The sequence below is a fragment of the Onychostoma macrolepis genome, chromosome 07 (genome assembly GCF_012432095.1).
Source record: "Onychostoma macrolepis isolate SWU-2019 chromosome 07, ASM1243209v1, whole genome shotgun sequence".
In the NCBI taxonomy this organism is placed as follows: domain Eukaryota; kingdom Metazoa; phylum Chordata; class Actinopteri; order Cypriniformes; family Cyprinidae; genus Onychostoma; species Onychostoma macrolepis.
The window spans coordinates 39,754,848-39,776,160 of record NC_081161.1 but is presented as its reverse complement, the minus strand read 5'-3'; the positions used below and the strand labels follow the sequence as shown (position 1 = coordinate 39,776,160).

The 21,313-nt window shown below is 34.4% G+C and overlaps 1 protein-coding gene across 5 annotated transcripts in view; it reads left to right on the top strand.

Moving 5' to 3' along the window:
- The window catches only part of ntrk3b (neurotrophic tyrosine kinase, receptor, type 3b), a 139,543-nt gene that overhangs the window by 71,409 nt on the left and 46,821 nt on the right, over positions 1-21,313 (top strand). For 4 of the 5 annotated variants that reach the window (XR_009272039.1, XM_058782029.1, XM_058782027.1 and 1 more), the window contains 7 exons: positions 199-353; positions 2,296-2,438; positions 2,521-2,662; positions 7,028-7,333; positions 8,244-8,258; positions 10,957-11,006; positions 11,089-11,191. Coding sequence is in view for 4 of the 5 variants with exons in the window: in XM_058782029.1 (XP_058638012.1) it covers positions 199-353; positions 2,296-2,438; positions 2,521-2,662; positions 7,028-7,333; positions 8,244-8,258; positions 10,957-11,006; positions 11,089-11,191 (914 nt within the window). In the remaining variant the exon portion in view is untranslated. The remainder of the gene's footprint in view (positions 1-198; positions 354-2,295; positions 2,439-2,520; positions 2,663-7,027; positions 7,334-8,243; positions 8,259-10,956; positions 11,007-11,088; positions 11,192-21,313) is intronic. The other variant, XM_058782028.1, reaches the window with a different exon arrangement.

Below are 21,313 nucleotides of genomic sequence, written 5' to 3'. Positions count from 1 at the left end.
AGAAACCTACAAGCTCTCAGTAATCAGCCCGGGTCACTATGCCACACCACCCGGGAGATATAGTGTCACAAACCTGCTGCTTTCAACCAATGCAGGCAAAGTTTGATTGATTTTGCATGGCCAGCTCAGAGTTAACACTGCATGAAAATGCTGGAGTTTGGGGGTTGTATAACTGTTGGCTGTGTGTTGTTGATGCAGGAGGCTGGAGGGGGTCGTCTTTGACTGCGGCTGTGAGATCCGATGGATTCAGCTCTGGCAGCTGCGAGGTGAGGCCGGCCTGCACACCCAGCACCTTTACTGCAAGAACGGAGCAAGCAAGATTCGTCTGAGATCAATGAGCATTGCCCAGTGTGGTAAGACATCTTTCTTCATAAATAATACAGCTGTAGGCCAAGCATGCACTACATATTGTTATATAAGATTAGATTATTCGTATGATGCAATATTTATCTCACATTATGATGCAGTATTGGGGAGAGTGAGGTAAGATCTGTCAGCTGTGTTGCACTCTTAATGAAGGAAATCATGCAAACATTTTTTTCTTTTTTCTTACTTTCTTTCTTTTTTTTGTTTCGTTTTTTGGTCATGCTACCAAAAAACATACAAATGAGAATTGCACATTTTATGTTAAAATATGCAAATGATAATAATAATAATAATAATAATAATAATAACAAATTAATAATGTATCCATTATCCTTCTCTAAAAATCTAAATGATACTTGTTGGTAAATTGCCAGTTTTAGGGTTAAGATTTACCCCGAATTATTGCAATTAAGTCATGTATATGTGGCCATATTTTATAGATCGGTGTCATTTTAGTATTATTTATAAAGCATTACAGTATTTATTGATATTTTACATTAAATTAAAATGAAAACAGATATAAAAATATCAGTTTCATTAATTAAATGCTTTTGTCATTTTTGTCATTTATATAATTCATTTATTGTATATATTTCGTTAAAATTATTTAGGGTTTTTAAAAAAATATATTTTAGTACTTCAATTTAAATGTATTTATTTCAGTTAGCTGCCAAGGTAAGGATTCCATGTTTTGTTTGTTTGTTTGTTTTTTAAGCTTTATTTCAGTTACCAAAAATAATTTTTAAAGGGTTTCTTCATCCCAAAATGAAAATTTTGTCATTAATCACTTACCCCCATGTCGTTCCAAACCTGTAAAAGCTTTGTTCGTCTTCGGAACACAATTTAAGATATTTTGGATGTGACTGTCCCATTGACTGCAAAGTCAATGGCCCAGAAAAGTATAAAATATCTGCCATCAGTGGTTCAACGATAATTTTACGAAGCTACGAGAATACTTTTTTGTACGCAAAGAAAACAAAAATAACGACTTTATTCAACAATTCGTCTTCTCTGCGTCAGCGCACCGCCATTTTGGAGAATATTCGTTGGACGCAAACAGCGTACGCTCTTCTGTGTCAGCCGCACCACACGGATACGCTGTGTTTGTTCAAATCAAAGCATAAACAAACGTAGAAAATGTATCCGTGTGGTGTGGCTGACACAGAAGAGCGTACGCAGTTTGCGTCCAGTGGATATTCTCCAAAATGGCGCTACGCCGACGCAGAGGAGACGAATTGTTGAATAAAGTCGTTATTTTTGTTTTCTTTGCGTAGAAAAAGTATTCTCGTAGCTTCGTAACGTTACGGTTGAACCACTGAAGGCAGATGGACTATTTTGACGATGTCTTTCATACTTTTCTGGGCCTTGACAGTGTTATTTATTTGGCAGTCAATGGGACAATCACAAGCCTCCCGGTTCTCATCCAAAATATCTTAAATTGTGTTCCGAAGATGAACGAATCTTTTACGGGTTTGGAACGACATGGGGGTAAGTGATTAATGACAATATTTTCGTTTTGGGGTGGAGTAACTCTTTAATGGTTTGGTTGTAGTTACAACACTGATATAGTCATATAGTATACTATATAGGGATATAGTTAATCAGTTTCTGGAAAATTGAAGTAAAAAACAGCAATTTATAATGTGTATATATAATAGTACATATAAAATTATTGACTTTTTTTTTTTTTACAACTAATGACCATGCTAGCCATACTTTACACCAACTGTTATGGTATGAGCAAACAAAAAGACTGAAATACTGAAAATTCAGAAAATACCAAATACCATTCCAATTAATTAATTATGGACTTACAGTGGTAAAAATGTCTGTTTTAGGAAGTATTTTGGCAGAAACTGTGGTTATTATGGTAAATTCTTGTAAGAGTGTGTTTAAGTAATGTACATAATAGTCATTGTTGTGATCTAGACCTCCCAGATATCAGCGTTGCTCACAGTAACCTGACTGTGCTGGAGGGCGGTAATGTGACGCTCAGCTGTAACGGCTCTGGGTTTCCGGTACCTGAGGTGGACTGGACCGTGAACGGCCTTCACTCCATCAACACGCACCAGGTGAGCGACATTCATCTCACACCAAACACACCGTTTAACCTTATTTTCAGTCTAACCATAATGTTTCTGGTCTACCCTCCAGTCAAATGTCTACTGGCCCAACATCCACTCCATCAACCTGACGTTGGTCAACGTGAGCAGAGACGACAACGGGTTTGTTCTGACCTGCATCTCTGAGAATGTGGTCGGGATGACCAACGTGTCCCTTCAGCTGGCTGTGCTATGTACGTATATAGTGCTTATTACAGGTTTTCATGTCTCATACTTAATGGTGTTTGCTATTGCTCATACAGCAGTGACACATGATACAATTATGTGGCTTGGTGGGAGAAGGTACTGTATGCTAGTACTTTTATAAATTTTAAAAAATAAATAAATAAATAAAATAATCCTAAGAATACAATTCTTCCTGTTTTTTTTTTTAAGATTCTAAAGACAAAACTTTGAATACCTTAGAAGAATATGAAATCCTAAAAAGAATATTCTTAAAAATAATTGTAATTAACCTGCTAAAGTTAGGATAGCTTCACACTTGTCTTAAATCCCCAAAGGCAAAATGTTTAATGAATTTATTTTATTTTTATTTATTTTTTTCCAAATTTTAAGCATTACAAAATAACACTAGCTACCTGTAATATATATTACTATTACTACTGATGTGCACAAGTACTCTAAAGTGACACCAGTGATCGATAATTTATTGTAAACATCGATTGGTCATAATTATGTGTGATGCATTTTTTTTCCTGATTCTGAAATTCAGTACTTTTACAAAATGACTCCAATATAGGGACCTAGTTTTTAAGTTTATAAAAATTAAATAATTAAAATCACAATCAGAAAAGTCATTTTCTCCTTAAGGATATAAATAAGTGATTCTTAAGAAAACATTTAACATTACCTTTAACATTTGCTGCAGAACGTGTAATGCTTTCAGCTTTAGGAAACACACTGAAGCTATTAATTTAACCACTGCAAAACAAGTTGAATGTACTTTAATTTTTATGGTATTTAATCTGCATCCTGTAATTGCTGCAGGTGTGTGAAGAATGGCTTCATTTTACAGGCAAAATGAGAGGTCAAGATATCAGCAGTGTTTTCTGAATCTGCAGCAGCACAGAAAAAATATGACATATTTCTGCCAAATTAAGAGCTTGTGAACTGTATACAAAGCGTATGTGTGCTTCAAATATATAGAAAAACATGACTGTTGTGTGGCCCTCGCTGACTGCATATGCAACAAGAATACAGTGCAAAGCTGTGCAGTTAGTTAATGAATCACTCAATTGATTCGTTTTATTAAATCACTCCACCTGACTGGCAAATCAGACTGAATCAAACAATACAAATTTTTAAGGTTTAAGAAACTTAAATTAAACTAGTATTTGGTATGATAATGTATTTTACTTTCGGTTTTAGGGTTTTTGTGCTTTAAAAAAGTAAAAGTCTGTAAAAAGAAAAAAAAAGAAAACGGTGAATAATTGTTATCCATGCCATTTTATTTAACATAGTCTGTGAATCCTTATTCAGATGTCACCTTAAAAATACATTTAATGATGTTGCAAATTTTAACGCATATAACACCCTACTCTCTTATGAAGAAATAACTGTATGGACACATTTAAAATAGAACAAGGTACTAAATGAATTGATACAGCAATTAACAGCTCTGAACCTGTAAGTCTTTGTGTTAATTTAATCAGAGGGTGCGCGTGTGTTTAGGGAAGGCGTTAGGTTGTGATTCATACATAAAAATAGATCTGCACTGCACCGTGTTAAACTGGGTTAAACAGGTACAAGATAAGAATTAGCCAGAGGCAGGAATGAATCCGAAACATCTCTGTAACTTTTCTACGTTTTAATAGGAATGGTGGACTTTTCTCGCTGATGGCATTAATGTTTTAGGACTCAGATATGATCTGACACTCAGACATCATTATGCTCATTAAACAGCACATGATTTTAAGACAGTGTGTAGATGAAAAGCATTACATTTTATCACTCTGCTGACTAATGACTTTGACGTTAAATTGAAACGACATTGTCAAGATATACAGGCACTGAGTGGAAAAACTGTCAAGTTTAGTTTTGATAACCAAGGACATGGTCTTGTCTTTATTAAATAAGAGTGAGTAATGATTTCTGATGGCTTATAAAACCTTTATATAGCTAATTATATTATATTTATGTTTTTATCCAGTTAATATTTGGTGTCCAATCAAGTAAATATTGTATATTATATTATTATATAAAGAGTTCTTCTAAATGCCATCTGAAATTTTCTTCTAAAATGAGCATTTTTATCAGGCTCCTATATTTATGTTCAGTTATTTCACATTAATTGCATAGAAAAAGCCCTATATATTGCCATTAGAGTAAAATTACTGAAGCTAAACATAGGAGCCTGATAAAAGTGCTCATTTTAGATGAAAATTTCAGATGGCTCTTCATATATTGTATATCATTTGCATATATTTTTAATGTAATATATATATATATATATATATATATATATATATATATATATGTGTGTGTGTGTGTGTGTGTGTCTGTATGAAAAATTACATTTAGAAAATGAATAATAAATAAATGAATGAATTTTCAATTTGAATTAATTTAAATATTTTATATAAAAATATGATATATTACATTTTGTAATTAGTATATATGTATATATTAAAAATGTGTATGAAATATGAATGAATAAAATACAATTATTTAATTTACAAAATTAATATTTGACAAATTAATTAAATTACATTTGATATATAAAATAAAGTTTAAAATAGACATATAAATATACACAGTACACACACATTTCTTACTGTATGTAAACACAAACCTTTATTTTGGATGTGATTAATTACATGAAATATTTTATTGTATGTTTTTATAGTAGCCACTGTAGACCAGTTCTTGACTTAATGTCAGAACAGACAGATGTGATTTCTTTTTACCTGACAGCATGGACAATCAGTCATAGAGATCGGATTTGAGAACCATCACAACTGGGTGCAGAGTCAACAAAGCCAAAAGGTTTGGCCCTGTTCCACTGAGCCGCATTAATAATGCTAATGAAAAGTGCACCAGTTGGATTTTAGCATTCCGATCTAAAGCTCTGGAATATGAGACGCACATATGAAATGCACATCCCTCCCGTTCTCTTTCTCTCTCCTGGTGGGATTGCAGCAGGACTCTCTAAATGACAGGCCTCATGCAGCAGTGAGAGCAGACAGGCCGAGAGCAAGGGTGCTGCTGCATGCTGATTCTAAAACACATGTCATCTGTTTAGGCGGGATGTGTGCCGAGCTGCTCTACAGGAGGGATATATCTCTCGTCTAGTCTCATCAGTCAGCCAAGCACAAATCACTTCGGTGAGAGGAGGCGGCTGACAATAATGATGCCGTCTCATTTGAATGACAAACAAACGCACAGTGTCGGACAAGACATTTGCATGCGGTTTACCTTTGAATAGTGTACAATAATATACGGTCTGTGACAGCAAGATTATGAGCTGCCCCTCCGTCAATTTATGCTCTGTCCATTTTTCCATCGAAGACCCAATTTATGAACATATAGTGCATATTAACACAGTGGACCTTCTTTTGACTTGACAATCACTCCATTGTTAAGAAATCTTTGCATTTCACAGGTGCATTTGCAAAGTCTTTGAGCCTTTAACTTACATTAAGGAATGGCAATTTATCATCATTTACTCACTCTTCTTGTCGACTGTCACCATTGTCAGTCTCATGTTGTGTGTGTGCTTTTCTTTTATCTGTGAAGCATAAAATGAGATGTTAGCCTGAATGTCTGAGATTCGGTTCTCCATACGAGGAAAGGGAATAGAGATTTGTATTTCCAAGCACATTTAGGCTCCATTCACACTGCACCAAATTCTGATCTGTTTAAATCTGACATTTAGGACTATCTGTACACATTATAATTTTGCAGGTAATGAAATTAGATCTGTTTCTTGCCATAGTGTTGAGTCGTTGTGGGAAGAGAACAGAAATCTGGAAATTTGACCTCTGCTCATACTCAAATTATATATTTGTACTATTTCTTTATATTTAATTTTATGATTATTCAAACAATAACCTAGGTTTTACCCATTTGTCAGCAATGTCAAGAATATTTGAATAATTTAGAATGTTTTATTATTTAGTATTATCTCATTTTGTGTGCATATATATCTGTTACAAATACAATGAATGCTGATAGAACATTATCTCACCCATATTTTGACATTTTATTTTCACAGAAGTTATACCAGTATGCATTTTAAATGCAATTGTCTGTGAAACCATGTATATAAAATCAATTTTACTCACACAATAGAAATATATTTTTATATATATTTGTACGTTATACATTTGAACTATTATTCAACAGTTTATTATTATTCAACAGGTTTGGTAAGATTCGAAAAAAATAGCAAAACAAAACCTAAATTAATTACGTCTATTCCATGGTACATTGGATGCCTTGTTTGTAGTGTTCTTACCACGGGAAATCTGTGTAGTTCACTGATGAAAATTTTCTGTATCTCTTACGTATAAGCCTCAGTTTTTCTTTCCTCCTAACAGTTCCGCCAGTAATCCTGAAGCTGGACGAGCCGGAGCGGCGTCATCACACCTGCATTGAGTTCACTGTGAGGGGCTTTCCCCATCCCACATTGCGCTGGTTCCACAAGGGCCGTGAGATCCTGCAGAGCGAGTATATCCGTATGGAGATGGAATACTACCAAGATTACTTGGAAGGCTGCTTGACTTTTCAGAACCCAACGCATTACGACAATGGAAACTACACCCTAGTAGCCTCTAACTCTCTCGGGTCAGTCACCAAAACCGTCTTAGGCTATTTCCTTGAGCCGCCGTTCATTGAGGATGATGGTAAGTTATTTAACAACTTATTTACTCTTGTAGCCTGAGTGATGACTTTATTGATATTTATTGGGATGACTCTAAAATGTATTTATATATATACCTTGATGTGTGTGTCTGGTTATACAGTATATACAAAACAAACTACACTCTCAGAAATAAAGGTACAAAAGCTGTCACTGGGGCAGTACCTTTTCAAAAGGTACATGTTTGTACCTAAAGGGTACATTTTGGTACCTTAAAGGTACATATTAGTATTTAAATTTGAACCTAATAGGTACAAAAGTGTACCTTTTGAAAAGATACCTCCCCAGTGACAGCTTTTGTACCTTTATTTCTGAGAGTGTACTTTATATGATACTACATATTATATATGAAGTTTGAGGTCGGTACAATTATTTTAATGTTCTTGAAAGAAGTCTCTTCTGCTCACCAAGGCTGCATTTATTTGTTTAAAAATACAGTAAAAATCATAATATTGTGAAATATTATTATAATTTAAATGAACTGTTTTCTATTTCAATATATTTTTAAATGTAATTTATTCCTGTGATGCAAAGCTGAATTTTCAGCATCATTACTCCAGTCTTTAGTGTCACATGACCCTTATAAACTGATTTGCTGCTCAAGAAACATTTCTTAATATTATCAATGTTACAGTTGTTCTGCTTAATCTGTGTAAACCATGATACATTTTGTTTTTCAGGATTCTTTGATGAATACAATGTTCAAAAGAAAAGCATTTATTTAAAATATTTGATTCATAATTTTAATACGTCCTTGCTGTATAAAAGTATTCATTTTCAAAAACAAAACGTTTTACTGACCTCAAACCTTTGAACGGTATGGTATCTTTTACACATTTTTATTCTATAATCTTATAGAATTTTCTTTTTTTCCTCTTACGCTGCTCTTTTAGGAATAATTGAGTACAGTAAGTGCCTCTCTCTTTTTGACCAAAAAAAATAAAAATACAGACACAAATACATATTAAACATATAAGTCACATCTCATGTCCTTGTTCTGCTTGTTAGAGAGAGCAAGCAACAGCACGCACATCTATCTCAAATGGGTGCTCGACTAAAAAACAAGTAGAAGCATATTAAAAATGCAAAGTCGGCAACACCGAAGCTCCAAAAGTATCAAAGAAAAATGGATTTATAAAAAATTCGCATAGTGTGTTACGGAGTGTCTTGAAATGCTGAGCTACTGGACTTTTTGGATCGCGATGTCTAATTGCACACCGATGTTCAGAAATACGATTTTTCAAAGGTCTACTAGTCTTACCAACATAACATAAACCACAAGGGCAACGCAACAAATAAATAACATTAGCCGTAAACTCTAAAATAACATTTTGTAAACTCGAGACACTCCGTTTCCACTCTTCAGTACATAGGAATAGAGGTAGTCAAGTGTCCACGGCGCAGTGGTGACATTAATAAATTACTTTTACAACGTGAGGCCTTTTGGATTTTTACATTAGATACTTTGTCCCCGAGAGGTTTAAATGAGGACTTTGATATTCGTCCATTTATTTAAATATGAAATTCCTATCTAATTATATGGCTTTTTATACGGCTCCAATAAAGGTTTTGATGGTACTGGTTGAATTTATGTATGTAGGCAGGTATTAATTAATGCTGTTGAGTTGTAGATTGAGAATTGCATTTTGTTATTTTGCATAGTTTTATGTTTTGTTTTTCTTGTTTTGACTGCGGTTATTTTGGTTTATTTGTTGGGTTATTATTATTATTATCATTATTATTATGGTTATATTGTATTAGGTCATGTGACCTTTTGATCACCTGGTGGTATAAAGAGAGGCATATCAGTGTTGTTAATTTGTCTGATGAAGAGCCTGCGTGCTCGAAACGTAACACACTATGCTAATTTTTTATAAATAAATTTTTCTTTGATACTTTTGGAGCTTCGGTGTTGCCGACTTTGCATTTTTAATATGCTTCTACTTGTTCTGCTTGTTGAAATGAAAAAATATATATTTTGCTTCAAATACATTATAATCTATGATAAGATGTTCAACATTGAAGAATTTGATAAAACAACATCATCTTTAAAGCAAAACTTCATAATAATAGCTCCTCTCAAGTGCACCAAGAACACACAGAGCATAGCACACTTGTATCATCCCATACATGAAATCTTCCTCGGTATCTGTAAAAGAGGACACCCCTAATGACTCTGTACAGAGGTAGATTGAAGAATAGCCCTTATGAATTGCAGCACGTGTTTGGCACGTATACGAACTCTATGCATTAAGAGTTCAGGATGGTGTAATTGTTTTCGGGTCCAGCGGAGGATGGCTCGTGATTTGGGTGCGTGATGCAGCAGTATGTGAGCCCTGCTGCACCTCTGCTATTATGACTCAATTAAATGGCAATTCCTCTCTGACACCTGTGAACAAGCCACACACAGGTTCAGACAAAAGCCTCCCCAACCAAAACAGTTTACACTGTAGCTCTCAGGCAGCATCATAAATGTACAAGTCATGAAGTGAGACTGAAAATAGACATATCTAGTGAGGAACAGAAAGAATTCAATATATAGGGTGGAGCTGAGCTAGTTCTCATGGGGAAAGTTGTCACAGGGCTCAATAGTTAAGTCAAAATAAGATTTATTTCTTTAAATTCTGATATTATGAAATTTGGCATCACACTAGCATACATTAGGAATAGAGTATTTTTATTTACAGTACATGCACATTTCATGTTAGTGCTGTTCTTCTTAATTTTGTTGTTGGTTAGTGGTTGTCACATGATTTGATATGTTGGTATGTTAATTTATTACTTATAATATCTATTGGGGGGGAAACAACGGTTTTCCCCTCTGAGAAATAAATGTGAAAATTTTGTTTAGCTTTGTTGTACCCAAGGATGAACATTAAGTAAATATTAAAAGTAGTAAAATAAAATAAGTGTGACAACTAGAGTTTAGCATTATTTATAGTATTTATTAATGTTTTGAATTACTTTTATATTTTATTTCACATTTTAGAGATTTTGTTATGTGCTGGTTTTTATGTTTTAGGGTTTCTTATATTTTTATTTAGCTTTCATATTATTTTTTATTTATTTTCATTTTTAGTTTTAATAATTTTAGTACTAAAACTTAAACTTTTTCAGTTGGTTGCCAATGCAACATTTCAAATTTGATATTTATATTTTATTGTTTTAATTTAATATTTATATTTCAGCATTGTTGCAATTAACAAAAATATTTTTGGTAACACTTTACAATAGGGTTCATTAGTTAACATGAACTAAGAATGAACAATACTTCTACAGCATTTATTAATCTTAGTTAATGTTAATTTCAGCATTTACTAATGCATTATTAAATTCGCAAGTTTTGTTTGTTAACATTAGTTAATGCACTGTGAACTAACATGAACAAACAATGCACGACTGTATTTTTATTAACTAACATTAACAAAGATTAATAAAGAGTGTAATAAATGTAGTGTTCATTGTCCGTTCATGTTAATTAACTAATGTTAACAAATGACACCTTATTGTAAAGTGTTACCATATTTTTATTAGTTTTAGTTATCAACAACAACACTTATCATTTGACCTCCTTTAATTGAGCAACGTCTTTTCTATTTCCTGTAGCTCCAACACCTGAAGATGAGGCAAAGAGTCCTGAAGAAGATTCATTCGGAGTAAGATGTTCTTTCTGCCTAAAAAAATCAAAAGGCTGAAGTTCTTCTTTAAATTCAATTTACTGCTTTTTTTTTTCTGTAGATGTCGATTGCTGTTGGTCTGGCTGGCTTTGGCTGCGTCTTCCTCATTGTGATTTTCGTCCTCATCAACAAATACAGCAGACGCAACAAATTTGGGATAAAAGGTATGACTAGAGTATTTTTCTGTGTTATCTTAATGTCGAAATGAAGGCAACTCCTTGCTCCATATTTTCAGGGAAGTCAATGGATATCTGGCTGAATGGGAATTGATTGATTTGTGAAAAATGATCTCTTTACGACAGGTGGTTGGATGGGAGTAAATACATTTTGATAAAAGACAACAAACATTTGTGTCTTAATTCGTATTTAAACAAAAAGTGTCCAATTTTGATCTCATGTTAACTTTAGATATTTTATTCCCTGTGAAAAAGCAAAACTACCTTAATTCTCTTCATCCTTTATTGAAGCAACACAATAGATTTCCTCAGTCTTTCAGCTGTCAATCATTTTGCGCGACTCGGTAACATAATAGGAGTTCTCGGCTTTGGTTTTAGACTATATTTAGAGCCTGCTTTTAAACAGTGGTCTGGCACATCATGAGTCAGATAGGGTTTGGTTTGTGATGTGTGGGTTTGTGTGAATAGAATTTGAGTTGAATGCATCCTCCAGTCTCAGACCTTGGGGAGGCAGTTGGCGGAAATGCCTGCGAGTCTTTCTTTGGTTAGCCTGACTTCCTCTGCTAATATTAAGGTTTATATCACTGTGGAGCCATTGCTTTCAGATATACAGTTTTATATTCAAACCTACGTTTGTAGTAGAGGTGGGCAGTACCACAAAAAACACATGACGATATGAGTAATTTTAGATCACGGCAGCTGTATATTTATCACATAAGAGTTATTTTTGCTGAGATTCAATGGGTGAGATTGTTTAGATTTAAATGAGTTCATACCTGTTTTTGGACAAACCAGTAATTAAATACTTAAAGCTGCAGTCTGTAACGTTTGGCGTGCTAGCGGTTAATAAACAGAACTGCGTGCATCTTGCGGAAGAACATTGTAGCCGAATCACGCAGGTACCAGGTTACTCCGTAGAGGTACCTACCCGAACCACTCTAAAATAGTGTGAATATAAACACTCATTATATGTGTACCGTAGTGATTCAGGACAAGCCAAAAACAAGGTTTGGAAAATGGATTCATGGTGTACTCGCTTATTATATAAATTTTGTAAATTTATAACACAAAAAAGTTATGGACTGCAACTTTAACAAATGAAAGGTACTTTTCTTTTTAACTCAAGTGTTACATAATGTAAAGCTTGTGTTGCTTGATGTCAATGGTATTATTTATAACAATGATACTATTGACCATATAACTGTTACGGGTGCTATGCCAGAAGAGCACACGACACGGGAGTTTTCCAAATAATAGTCTTTTTAATAATAATCCACAGAATAAACAGATGAATTCCAGGAGCACGGAGTAGCATAACACATAATACAAACGATAACTGGCAAATAAACTGGGGAGTACTCAGGACTTAAGAACACAGGAACTAATTGGATAATTAAAGAAGTAACAGGTGGTAACAATGAACTTAACAAGGCACAGGCAAAAACTAGGTCAAAACAGAAACAACACACAGACATGTGACAATAACATATTAAAGTTATAAATATTATCACCCACAGTTCACCCATTTACTCACCTTTAGGTCATTTCAAACCTGTAGGCAATTTTTTGATGGATTCGTTATGTGTTTGGCATCAGTGCAAAACCAGTTTTGTAACCATTGAGTTAAAAGCAAAAAAAAAACAGTAAAAGTAATATTATAAAGTATAGTTCGGACTCTAAATTCTGATTGGATGAGCTGTATTCAAAGTTACTGTAAAGAGCTGATACACTATGATTTTTTAAATATTTTGAAAGAATCTCTTATGGTAGGCTGTAAATCAGTAAATCTGTAATATTGTGATATATTACTACAATTTAAAATACTTAGAAATAAAATGTAATTTATTCCTGTGATGCAAAGCTGAATTTTCAGCATCATTACTCCAGTCTTCAGCGTCACACGATCCTTCAGAAATCATTATAATATGCTGATTTGCTGTTAAAGAAACATTTATTATTATTATCAGTGATTATTATCATTATTATAAAACAGCGGTGCTGCTTAATATTTTTGTGGAAATCATGATACATGTTTATAAGAATTCTTTTTTTTTTTTTTTTTTTTTACATTGTGAAAGCCTTATACTGCACTTTTTATCAATTTAATGCATCCTTATTGAATAAAGCATCAATTTCTTTCAAAGTAAAAAAATTCAAATTGAAATAACCCCAAACTTTTGAATGGTTGTGTATGCAAAAGTGTAGCTAATATACTGTCTATATTATCTTAATGGACAATATGTCTAGTCTGAGGTTTCAACAAAATTTGAATTATTTGCTAAATAGAAAGTTATTATTTAAAATATTTTTTTGCATCCTTGCTAAATAAAAGTGCTCTTTTTTCATTAAAAAATCTTACTGATTGTAAAACTTTGGGTAAAAATCAATAGAAGGAAATAACATTAGCATATTCATAATTTAAGTTTATCAAGTTTTCCCTCTAACATTTTTGAGAAGTTGTGAAGTTTGGCAACTTTAGAAAACTAAACTCCACTTCATATTTCAGTCCATTTATAAGTTCTTCCTTGTTATGTTCTTCCTTTTAAAGTAATTTCAAGTAATACATGTAATAATGTTAAACACTAAAACAATAATGGTAAATGTAAAATGGTTAAATAAAAATGACTTTGTAATTTCTGGTTTGAATTGTAATTTCATTTATAATAAATCAAATTGTACATTATTTTGTCCTAGACATTACATTTTGTATTAACATAAAAAATGTTAATAAAAGTAATAAATAGTAATAAATAGCTTCTAGTAATACATTTAATTAATATTGGAAATTATTGCTGAAAGGTCCAAACTGTTTGAAATTTCTAAATTTCAAAGCTAAACATTTGACAAAAACTCCAAATAAAAAGTGTTTCTACTCCATCACAGTCATTTACCTGAGTCTGCCATCTTATTCCAGCATTGCCCTCATTTCACTCAGTCTTTGAATAATGACCGTGTGTCCGAGGCAATATGTCAAAGAGGAAACAAATGACAGAAAATGATCTTTTGTTTCCCATCCCCATTGCAGACCTCACATCCATCTTTGATTTTCAAAGACTGCTCTCCTAAACCAACATAAACACATTGAGCTTATGCATAACCCCCTTGACCCAACAACCCTTGCTCTTTTCTCATATATGTGTCATAAGATGAAAACGCTCTCTCACTTTGTTGTGACAGTCCTGCGAGAGACAGAAAATATGGGCTCCATTCACTCCGAGAGGAACGGCTCATTATGTCTCACGATCGCCGGCAAGGTTGAAGAGGCATAAAAGGATTGACACTCAAAGCGTGACGTCAATATGAGCCCTTTTCAGCACGCTGGCCTTCCCACAATACACTACTTGTACTGTTTTTCTCTTCAAATCAGCTGGAGGTCTTAGGCAGCCATTACCTCAGATTGAGCTGTATTGGATTTTTGCCTCACTCAATCATTCTGGAGCCTTTTTTTGCCATTGGAGTTTGATCACAGACTATTTTAGGGCAGGCAGTAAAATCTGATTTTGTGTGCGTGTGTTTCTTGTTTTCTGTGTTTGGACCTTTAGTTTGCTATTAAGTCATCAAATCACGAATAGAGGTTGTGCTGCGCAGGGTCTGACTGATTTTACTTGCCTTTCAAGTCGTTCAGGGCATTTCTGCTAATGTTAAAGGGGTCCTATTATGCATTTTCACTTTTTGAATTTTAGTCAGTGTGTAGTGTGTATGTTTGGGCATAAAAAGATCTACAAAGTTACAAATCTCAAAGTCCACTCAAAAGGGAGATATTTTGTTTTTTCAAGAACTACAACAAACGGCTCGTTTGGACTACAAAGTTGTTTTCCTGTATTTGTGATATCACAAAAATAAATCCCACCTACGGAAATTCGAATGGTTGGCGGCTGAAGAGAATGCTTGGTTGAGCACTGCACGTTTCAAAATCAAAACCCGGTGCGGGTGTTATTATATCACTGTATTTCTGATGGAAACAGACTGTTTTCAGAAAATTTTGGATGTTATTTTCATTTCATCTTGCATGTAATGTCTGATAAAGTAGCGTTTGTGAGCGGAGCTCTGCATTGTGTACAGCGTTACCGGGGAAACCTCGATCTCTACCGCTTCAATGCGCCTTCCGCTGGCAGAGAATTAATTTGCATATATGCCACCACAAATAGTGTAAGTCTGTGGGACTATGGTATAAATAAATTCAACTAAACTACCGTTGCACTTATCTGTACATGGTAAATGCAGTTATTTTTAAGCTGTTGTTGACATCCTATCTAAAACGTGATTTAGCCAAAAAACAACAACAATAACGTTACCACTTTAATATGTCTTGCAATATCCGTGCGTGCAAAGGTTCTGCGCGATCCTCTTGTTCAATATTCTCGGGGTCTGAATTGATATGGCAATATTGAAGAACTTGCTGTTTTGGCAAGGGGCGGGGCAGTACTGAAACACCATCTAAGCTGTTCGCCAATCACAACGCACTGGGACAGCTAACCAATCACAACACATTTCGTTTCTCGGAAGGAGGGCCTTCATCAAACCCGGAACTAATCGAGCCGTTTATGCCAGGATGGGGAGAAAGGTATTGTAATAATGTAAATTATGTGAAAAATAATGTGATTTTCGAACCACCAAGCATGAGAGCATGTTCTAGTACACCCCGAAAACAGAATCAAGACTTTGTAAAAGAGCATAATAGGACCCCTTTAAAGCTTCATAATCTGCCTCAGTCTTCATTTTGTTGTTTGGTTGTAATTGTAGGTAAAAATAAAAATAATTTTTAATTTAAGCTCATTATCAAGTTTTCCCTCTAACTTTCTTGAGCATTTGTATACTCTCTTGTATACTTATATTAGTCTGCAATAATAAATGTATTAGTCAGACAGTAATTATTTCTTAAGATGAAAGCATACACTTTTGTGTTCTGTAACATGACCTATATTCCAACATTTTAGCAAGTAAGAAAAGTATTGTTATGCATAGACTATCTGTTGCTGACATTATAATAATCAATTTTAACAGATTTTGGCCCTACTGTACTTAGTAGTGCTCAAAAATGAAATTGTTTTTTTTGCTTAATGTCTCCATTTCTTATAAGATACTGATTGACAATCTTCGTGTTAGTCAAACTACAGCGATAAAAAAACACATTATTGCTGATAACTGATACTTGTATAAAGCAACTACTGTTCAAATAAGGCCTAAATGCCTAATTATTTTTAGTGCAAGGGGCGGCTTGATCATATCCTGTCTCATCTTTTATGTAAACGTGCATAAATTCGAAAATGGAGCTTTTGGTTTTTGCTTGCATAATTTCCTGATTCTGTGGAGGGAAACTTTTAATCAGTTCCTGTCCGCTATCAATCAAAATGCCGATATGAAAACAGATAACTGATTTGCATTACAGAGAAGAAAGTACACAGGAAACGTTGATTTCAACATTTCCGCTGGGGATATTTAATAAGTTTTATTAAATTTAGTTCCATATAATGCATTTATTTCCTGTCAGGAGAGGATGTTTTAAGAGAGCCTCAGGCCTGTGTCTTATCCTGTGGTCAGTATTTTATCTGAATTATAATCAGACATTTTGTCCAGCCTCAGATCTGTAATATAATCAGTTTGCTTCATCCCTGCATGATATATAAGTGACATATATTGGGTCTCATACATGCATATGGTGTATACAACATGTGTGCTGTGTTTTATTCAAAAATCTCGATACATACAATTTAAATGTACTTTTTCTCCTCAAAAAATAATGATTTATTTTTGGTATATATATTAAAAATGAATATTAAATTATTTTGTATATTTAATTTTAGATTATTTTTAGAAATTGAACAACAAAACTACCCTACAACAAGTCTTTTCATAAATTATTCATATAAAAAAAAAATATAAAGCTATATTTCATTAGAAAAAAACAATGCAAAAGCTTGCTTTATGCATACAATTTCTCCATGTACTCTAAAGTATTTATAGAGTGTAAGGGTACATTTGCAGACTGTGAGGTTGCGCTCATATGTAGATGTTTCGGACGGGTATTATGATAATTACTAACTGCGGGTATGCACTACTGCATTTAGAATAATCCGGATTCATCAGGATATGATGTTGTTGTGCTCTAAGGCTTCTGTTTTTAATAAATAATACATCCCAAAAAAAAAAAAAAAAAATACATTTAAAAGTTAAAATATACTATCTGCCTCACTTTCCTGGAACACTGCAGTGCAAACCAAGAAGCTTTGAAGTTTGTATTCACTTTCTTGAGCCAAGAGCTCAGTCTGTGATGTTTACATCCTGAATTGGTTAAATATATTTGCATTATTTGAATGCGCAGGTCATAGTTCAACAAACCTGAATGTTGGAGCAGTATGCAGCAAAAGACAAAACGTCTGCATGTGTTTGAATGGAAGTGCAATGTAATTATTTGAGGACACACTGGTTGCAAATCTGGCAGAAATTTTGAGAGAGAATATTTTCACCATTCAATACAATAAAAACAGTAATTCATTAATTCAATAATTAAGAAATATTATTACTATTCTAAGTATGTTTTTCTATCTGAATTATGTTTTAAAATGTAATTTATTCCTGTGATGCAAAGCTGAATTTTCAGCCTCATTACACCAGTCTTCAGTGTCACATGATCCTTCAGAAGTCATTCTAATATGAATGACACTTGAAAACAAGGCTGCAACTTTATCATCGCAAACCCTACAGTGACATGTTGTCAATTTTACTTCCAGCCAACTTGAGTCTCCATGCTTGACGGATAAATTGAACATTCTGTACCTGAAAAAGCCAAACAATAACCATGCATGACCTCTTTGTAACATAATAAAAAATCTTTACTGTCACTTTTAAACAGATGAACGCATCCTTTCTGAACACATGTATTAATTTCTTTAAAAAAATGTAATACCCCCAAACTTTTTAACGATAGTGCACATTCTAATCTATAGTATGCTTGGTCACACCAGACATCTGAAATGGCATGAGATCTGCTTTTTGCCAAATATTAGGGCGGAAGTCTCCCTATGAGATATGACTCATGATGGTAACATCACTAACTGCATGTGACAGGGTTTATTTTAGCTTCACTGCGAAAACCCTCCCCTTTGCCTCCCTCCACGCTCTTTGCCCTGATAGCTCACCTGCCTATTAAGATCCTATCATCGCTGTCACAAGGGCTTAAACCTTCATCGGCTACATTACTGCAATAAGCCAAGGGCTGTTTAGCACACATCATCAAACCCAAAGATTTCACGCCTGACTGACTCACCTTGCCCCAGCCAATGAAGCAGTCAATGGAGCCACACATAGAACAACAGCTCACATGTGAAGACACCCGCCTACATGTCTGCAACAACCCTGACACGCAGTTTCTTTGACAGACGGCCATGTACAAAGACACGCTGAAGCTGTAGCTGATATGGAACAATGACCGTTTTCTGATGTCAAAATCACAGCAAGGAATGGCCGCCTTTTTTCCTCCTCCTCTAAAGTGGAACAGGGTCATTCAGCTCCATTTTTCAATTTTGAAAAGCACTTCACTCCATTATGATTGGGGTTTAAAAGGATACTTTCCCCATTGAATTAATGCACTGTGCGGTTTCAACCATATTCCTGCCCTACCAGCGACTGAACGAGTGTCTGTAATCACATCATTTTGGTAATAAAAATGAACATATACTCCTCTTGAGATAGAAAACACCTCTGTTCCAAAAAATCCTTGCTCATCTCATATTTCATCATTGTTTCAGGTTCATTTGTTGCTTAAGTGCTCCCCAGCTCTTACACAGTGCCAGTATGAGCCCATTATGCCTGACTGTAGCAGTATTTGGTATTATAAGTGGTGTTTGCTAAAGCATTTGAACAAACCTGAAAAAGTATTAAACTTTGATGCATTACTCATCCTGCACTGTTTGCACTACAGACATGAATGAATGCTTAGTGAGACATTTTTTAAGCAATCAGACTTGCATTATTTTACAGACTATAAAACAGATGAAAACCCATAGACTTACACTGAATACATCAGTTGAGCCATATCTAAAGACCAGAATAGAGACCAGCTTTTGACATGGGATAGTAGGCAACCACCCAGAACACTAGGCATCATGGAGCATTTTTTTTTTTTTTTTTTTTGAAAATGCTAAGGGTTGTACAAAAATCAGCCAACTGGCATTTGAATTCGAATCATACGAAGTAGGGGTCGACCGATTATCGGCACCGATATTAAGCATTTTTATGATTATCGGTATCGGTCATTTTCAAAATCGGTTTGCCGATAAAATAATTTAATTTTGAAACGCGCTATTTTGCTCTGATGCAGCCTGTCGGAACTCACCAGTCTGTGGGCTAGAACAATCTCCGCCTACCACCCTTCTGATTTGTTGGGAGTCACAAATCCGACCAATCAACGTGGAAGGATTAAGGCACTCTCACACCGAAAGCGCTTGCTAACTTCAGTGAACACGCATCAGTTGTCTCTCAAAGGCAGCAGCAGACGTTGCTGAAGTTGCAATAAATCACAATCCACTACACTGAAGTGGCAAAACACCTCAATATTATATATTTATGGTTTCCGCGATGGGGAAAACGCAGACTGAATCACGGAATCCAGTCATATAAATGGAATTTACTGTATAACGTCAAAGTTTGGATTAATTAATCAAAAGTAGGTCAGTACACTTAAATCGACTCACGCTATGGACTAGTATCTGTAAATATTAAGCCGCAAAAAGACTATGTAAATATGAATCCTGCATGTTCTGCGTGTCTCTGTATATGTGAAAGGCACAGACGCGCGGTTTCATTTACTACACATACTGAAGTGCGCGACGCTCGCAGTGTTTTCAGCATCTGCCCTCTCATTAAATGAGGACATAAATAAATGAACAACATCCCCAGAACTGCTCTGAGAGTTACTTCATGAGCATTTGACCGTTTCATTTGAGTAAAACTATCGCCATATCATATACATAGGCTACAGAAACTTAAAAGGTCCTCATGGCAACCTGTCAAAATAAACGTTCGGTTTAGCTACTGCTAGGCTAATTATTACAACTTTTGATTAAAAGAATAATCACACAATACGCTATTCCTTCCATGTTTTAATTTTAATAGTAAACCCCTTTGTTTGTCAAAAATAGAGTTTAAATCTCATTTGATTAAAAGATAAATGAAATGAATGTTTTATGCCTTCATTTGCACTGCACTGTGAATTAAAACTACTGGAAATTACTGTCACATAGGCCAAGATTAGGATGTCAATTGGCTATTGAACCAAGTGTGTCTATAATAGGCTATTAGTGTTTTAGTTTCATTAAAATAGTTGCGGCCTTCTTAACAACTTCTACAATGGAGCTATGAAGACAATTGAATTATTTACACTTATTATATACTTTGTGCTTTTTTAAGTTAATCAATTGATGTGCATTAGATGAATTGAATAGTCACCTCTTGTAGGTTATGATTTAGTCATCAGAAAAGAATTAATGAAGAATTATGAGAGGTTATGCTATTACACATACATTTCCAACATGTAAATTATTGAAGCCAAATACTTACATTTTCCCAAGCTGTTTAGCTGTAGTACAGTATTCATAGGCTTAATCATGAAGCATACAGTGGTCCCACTTTTAAGAAATGCAACGAACACTAGGGAAGGCAGTTTTTTTGTCAAAGCCCTTGTTATTCTTAATTTTGACATAAATTTTCATTTTTACACCAGAAATATATATCGGTTCAAAATATCGGTTATCAGTCTACTTGGTCTGTAATAATCGGCATCGGCCCTGAAAAACACATATCGGTCGACCCCTAATACAAAGAGGAATTTACTGAATCCTATCTATCCATCCATCCATCCATCCATATCTATCTGTGCATCCATTCCATCCTTCCATTTATTCATCCATCCATTCGTATGTCCGTCTGTCCATTTGTCTGTACATCTATCCAATCATCCAATCCCTCCATCCATCTCTCCATTCAATCCATCCATCCATCTACTGTTCCATCCATCCAGTTGTCCATCTGTCCATCTATTTGTGTATCTATCCTTCTGTCAATCCATGCATCCACTCATTCTGTCTAGCCATCCATTCATTCATTTGTTCA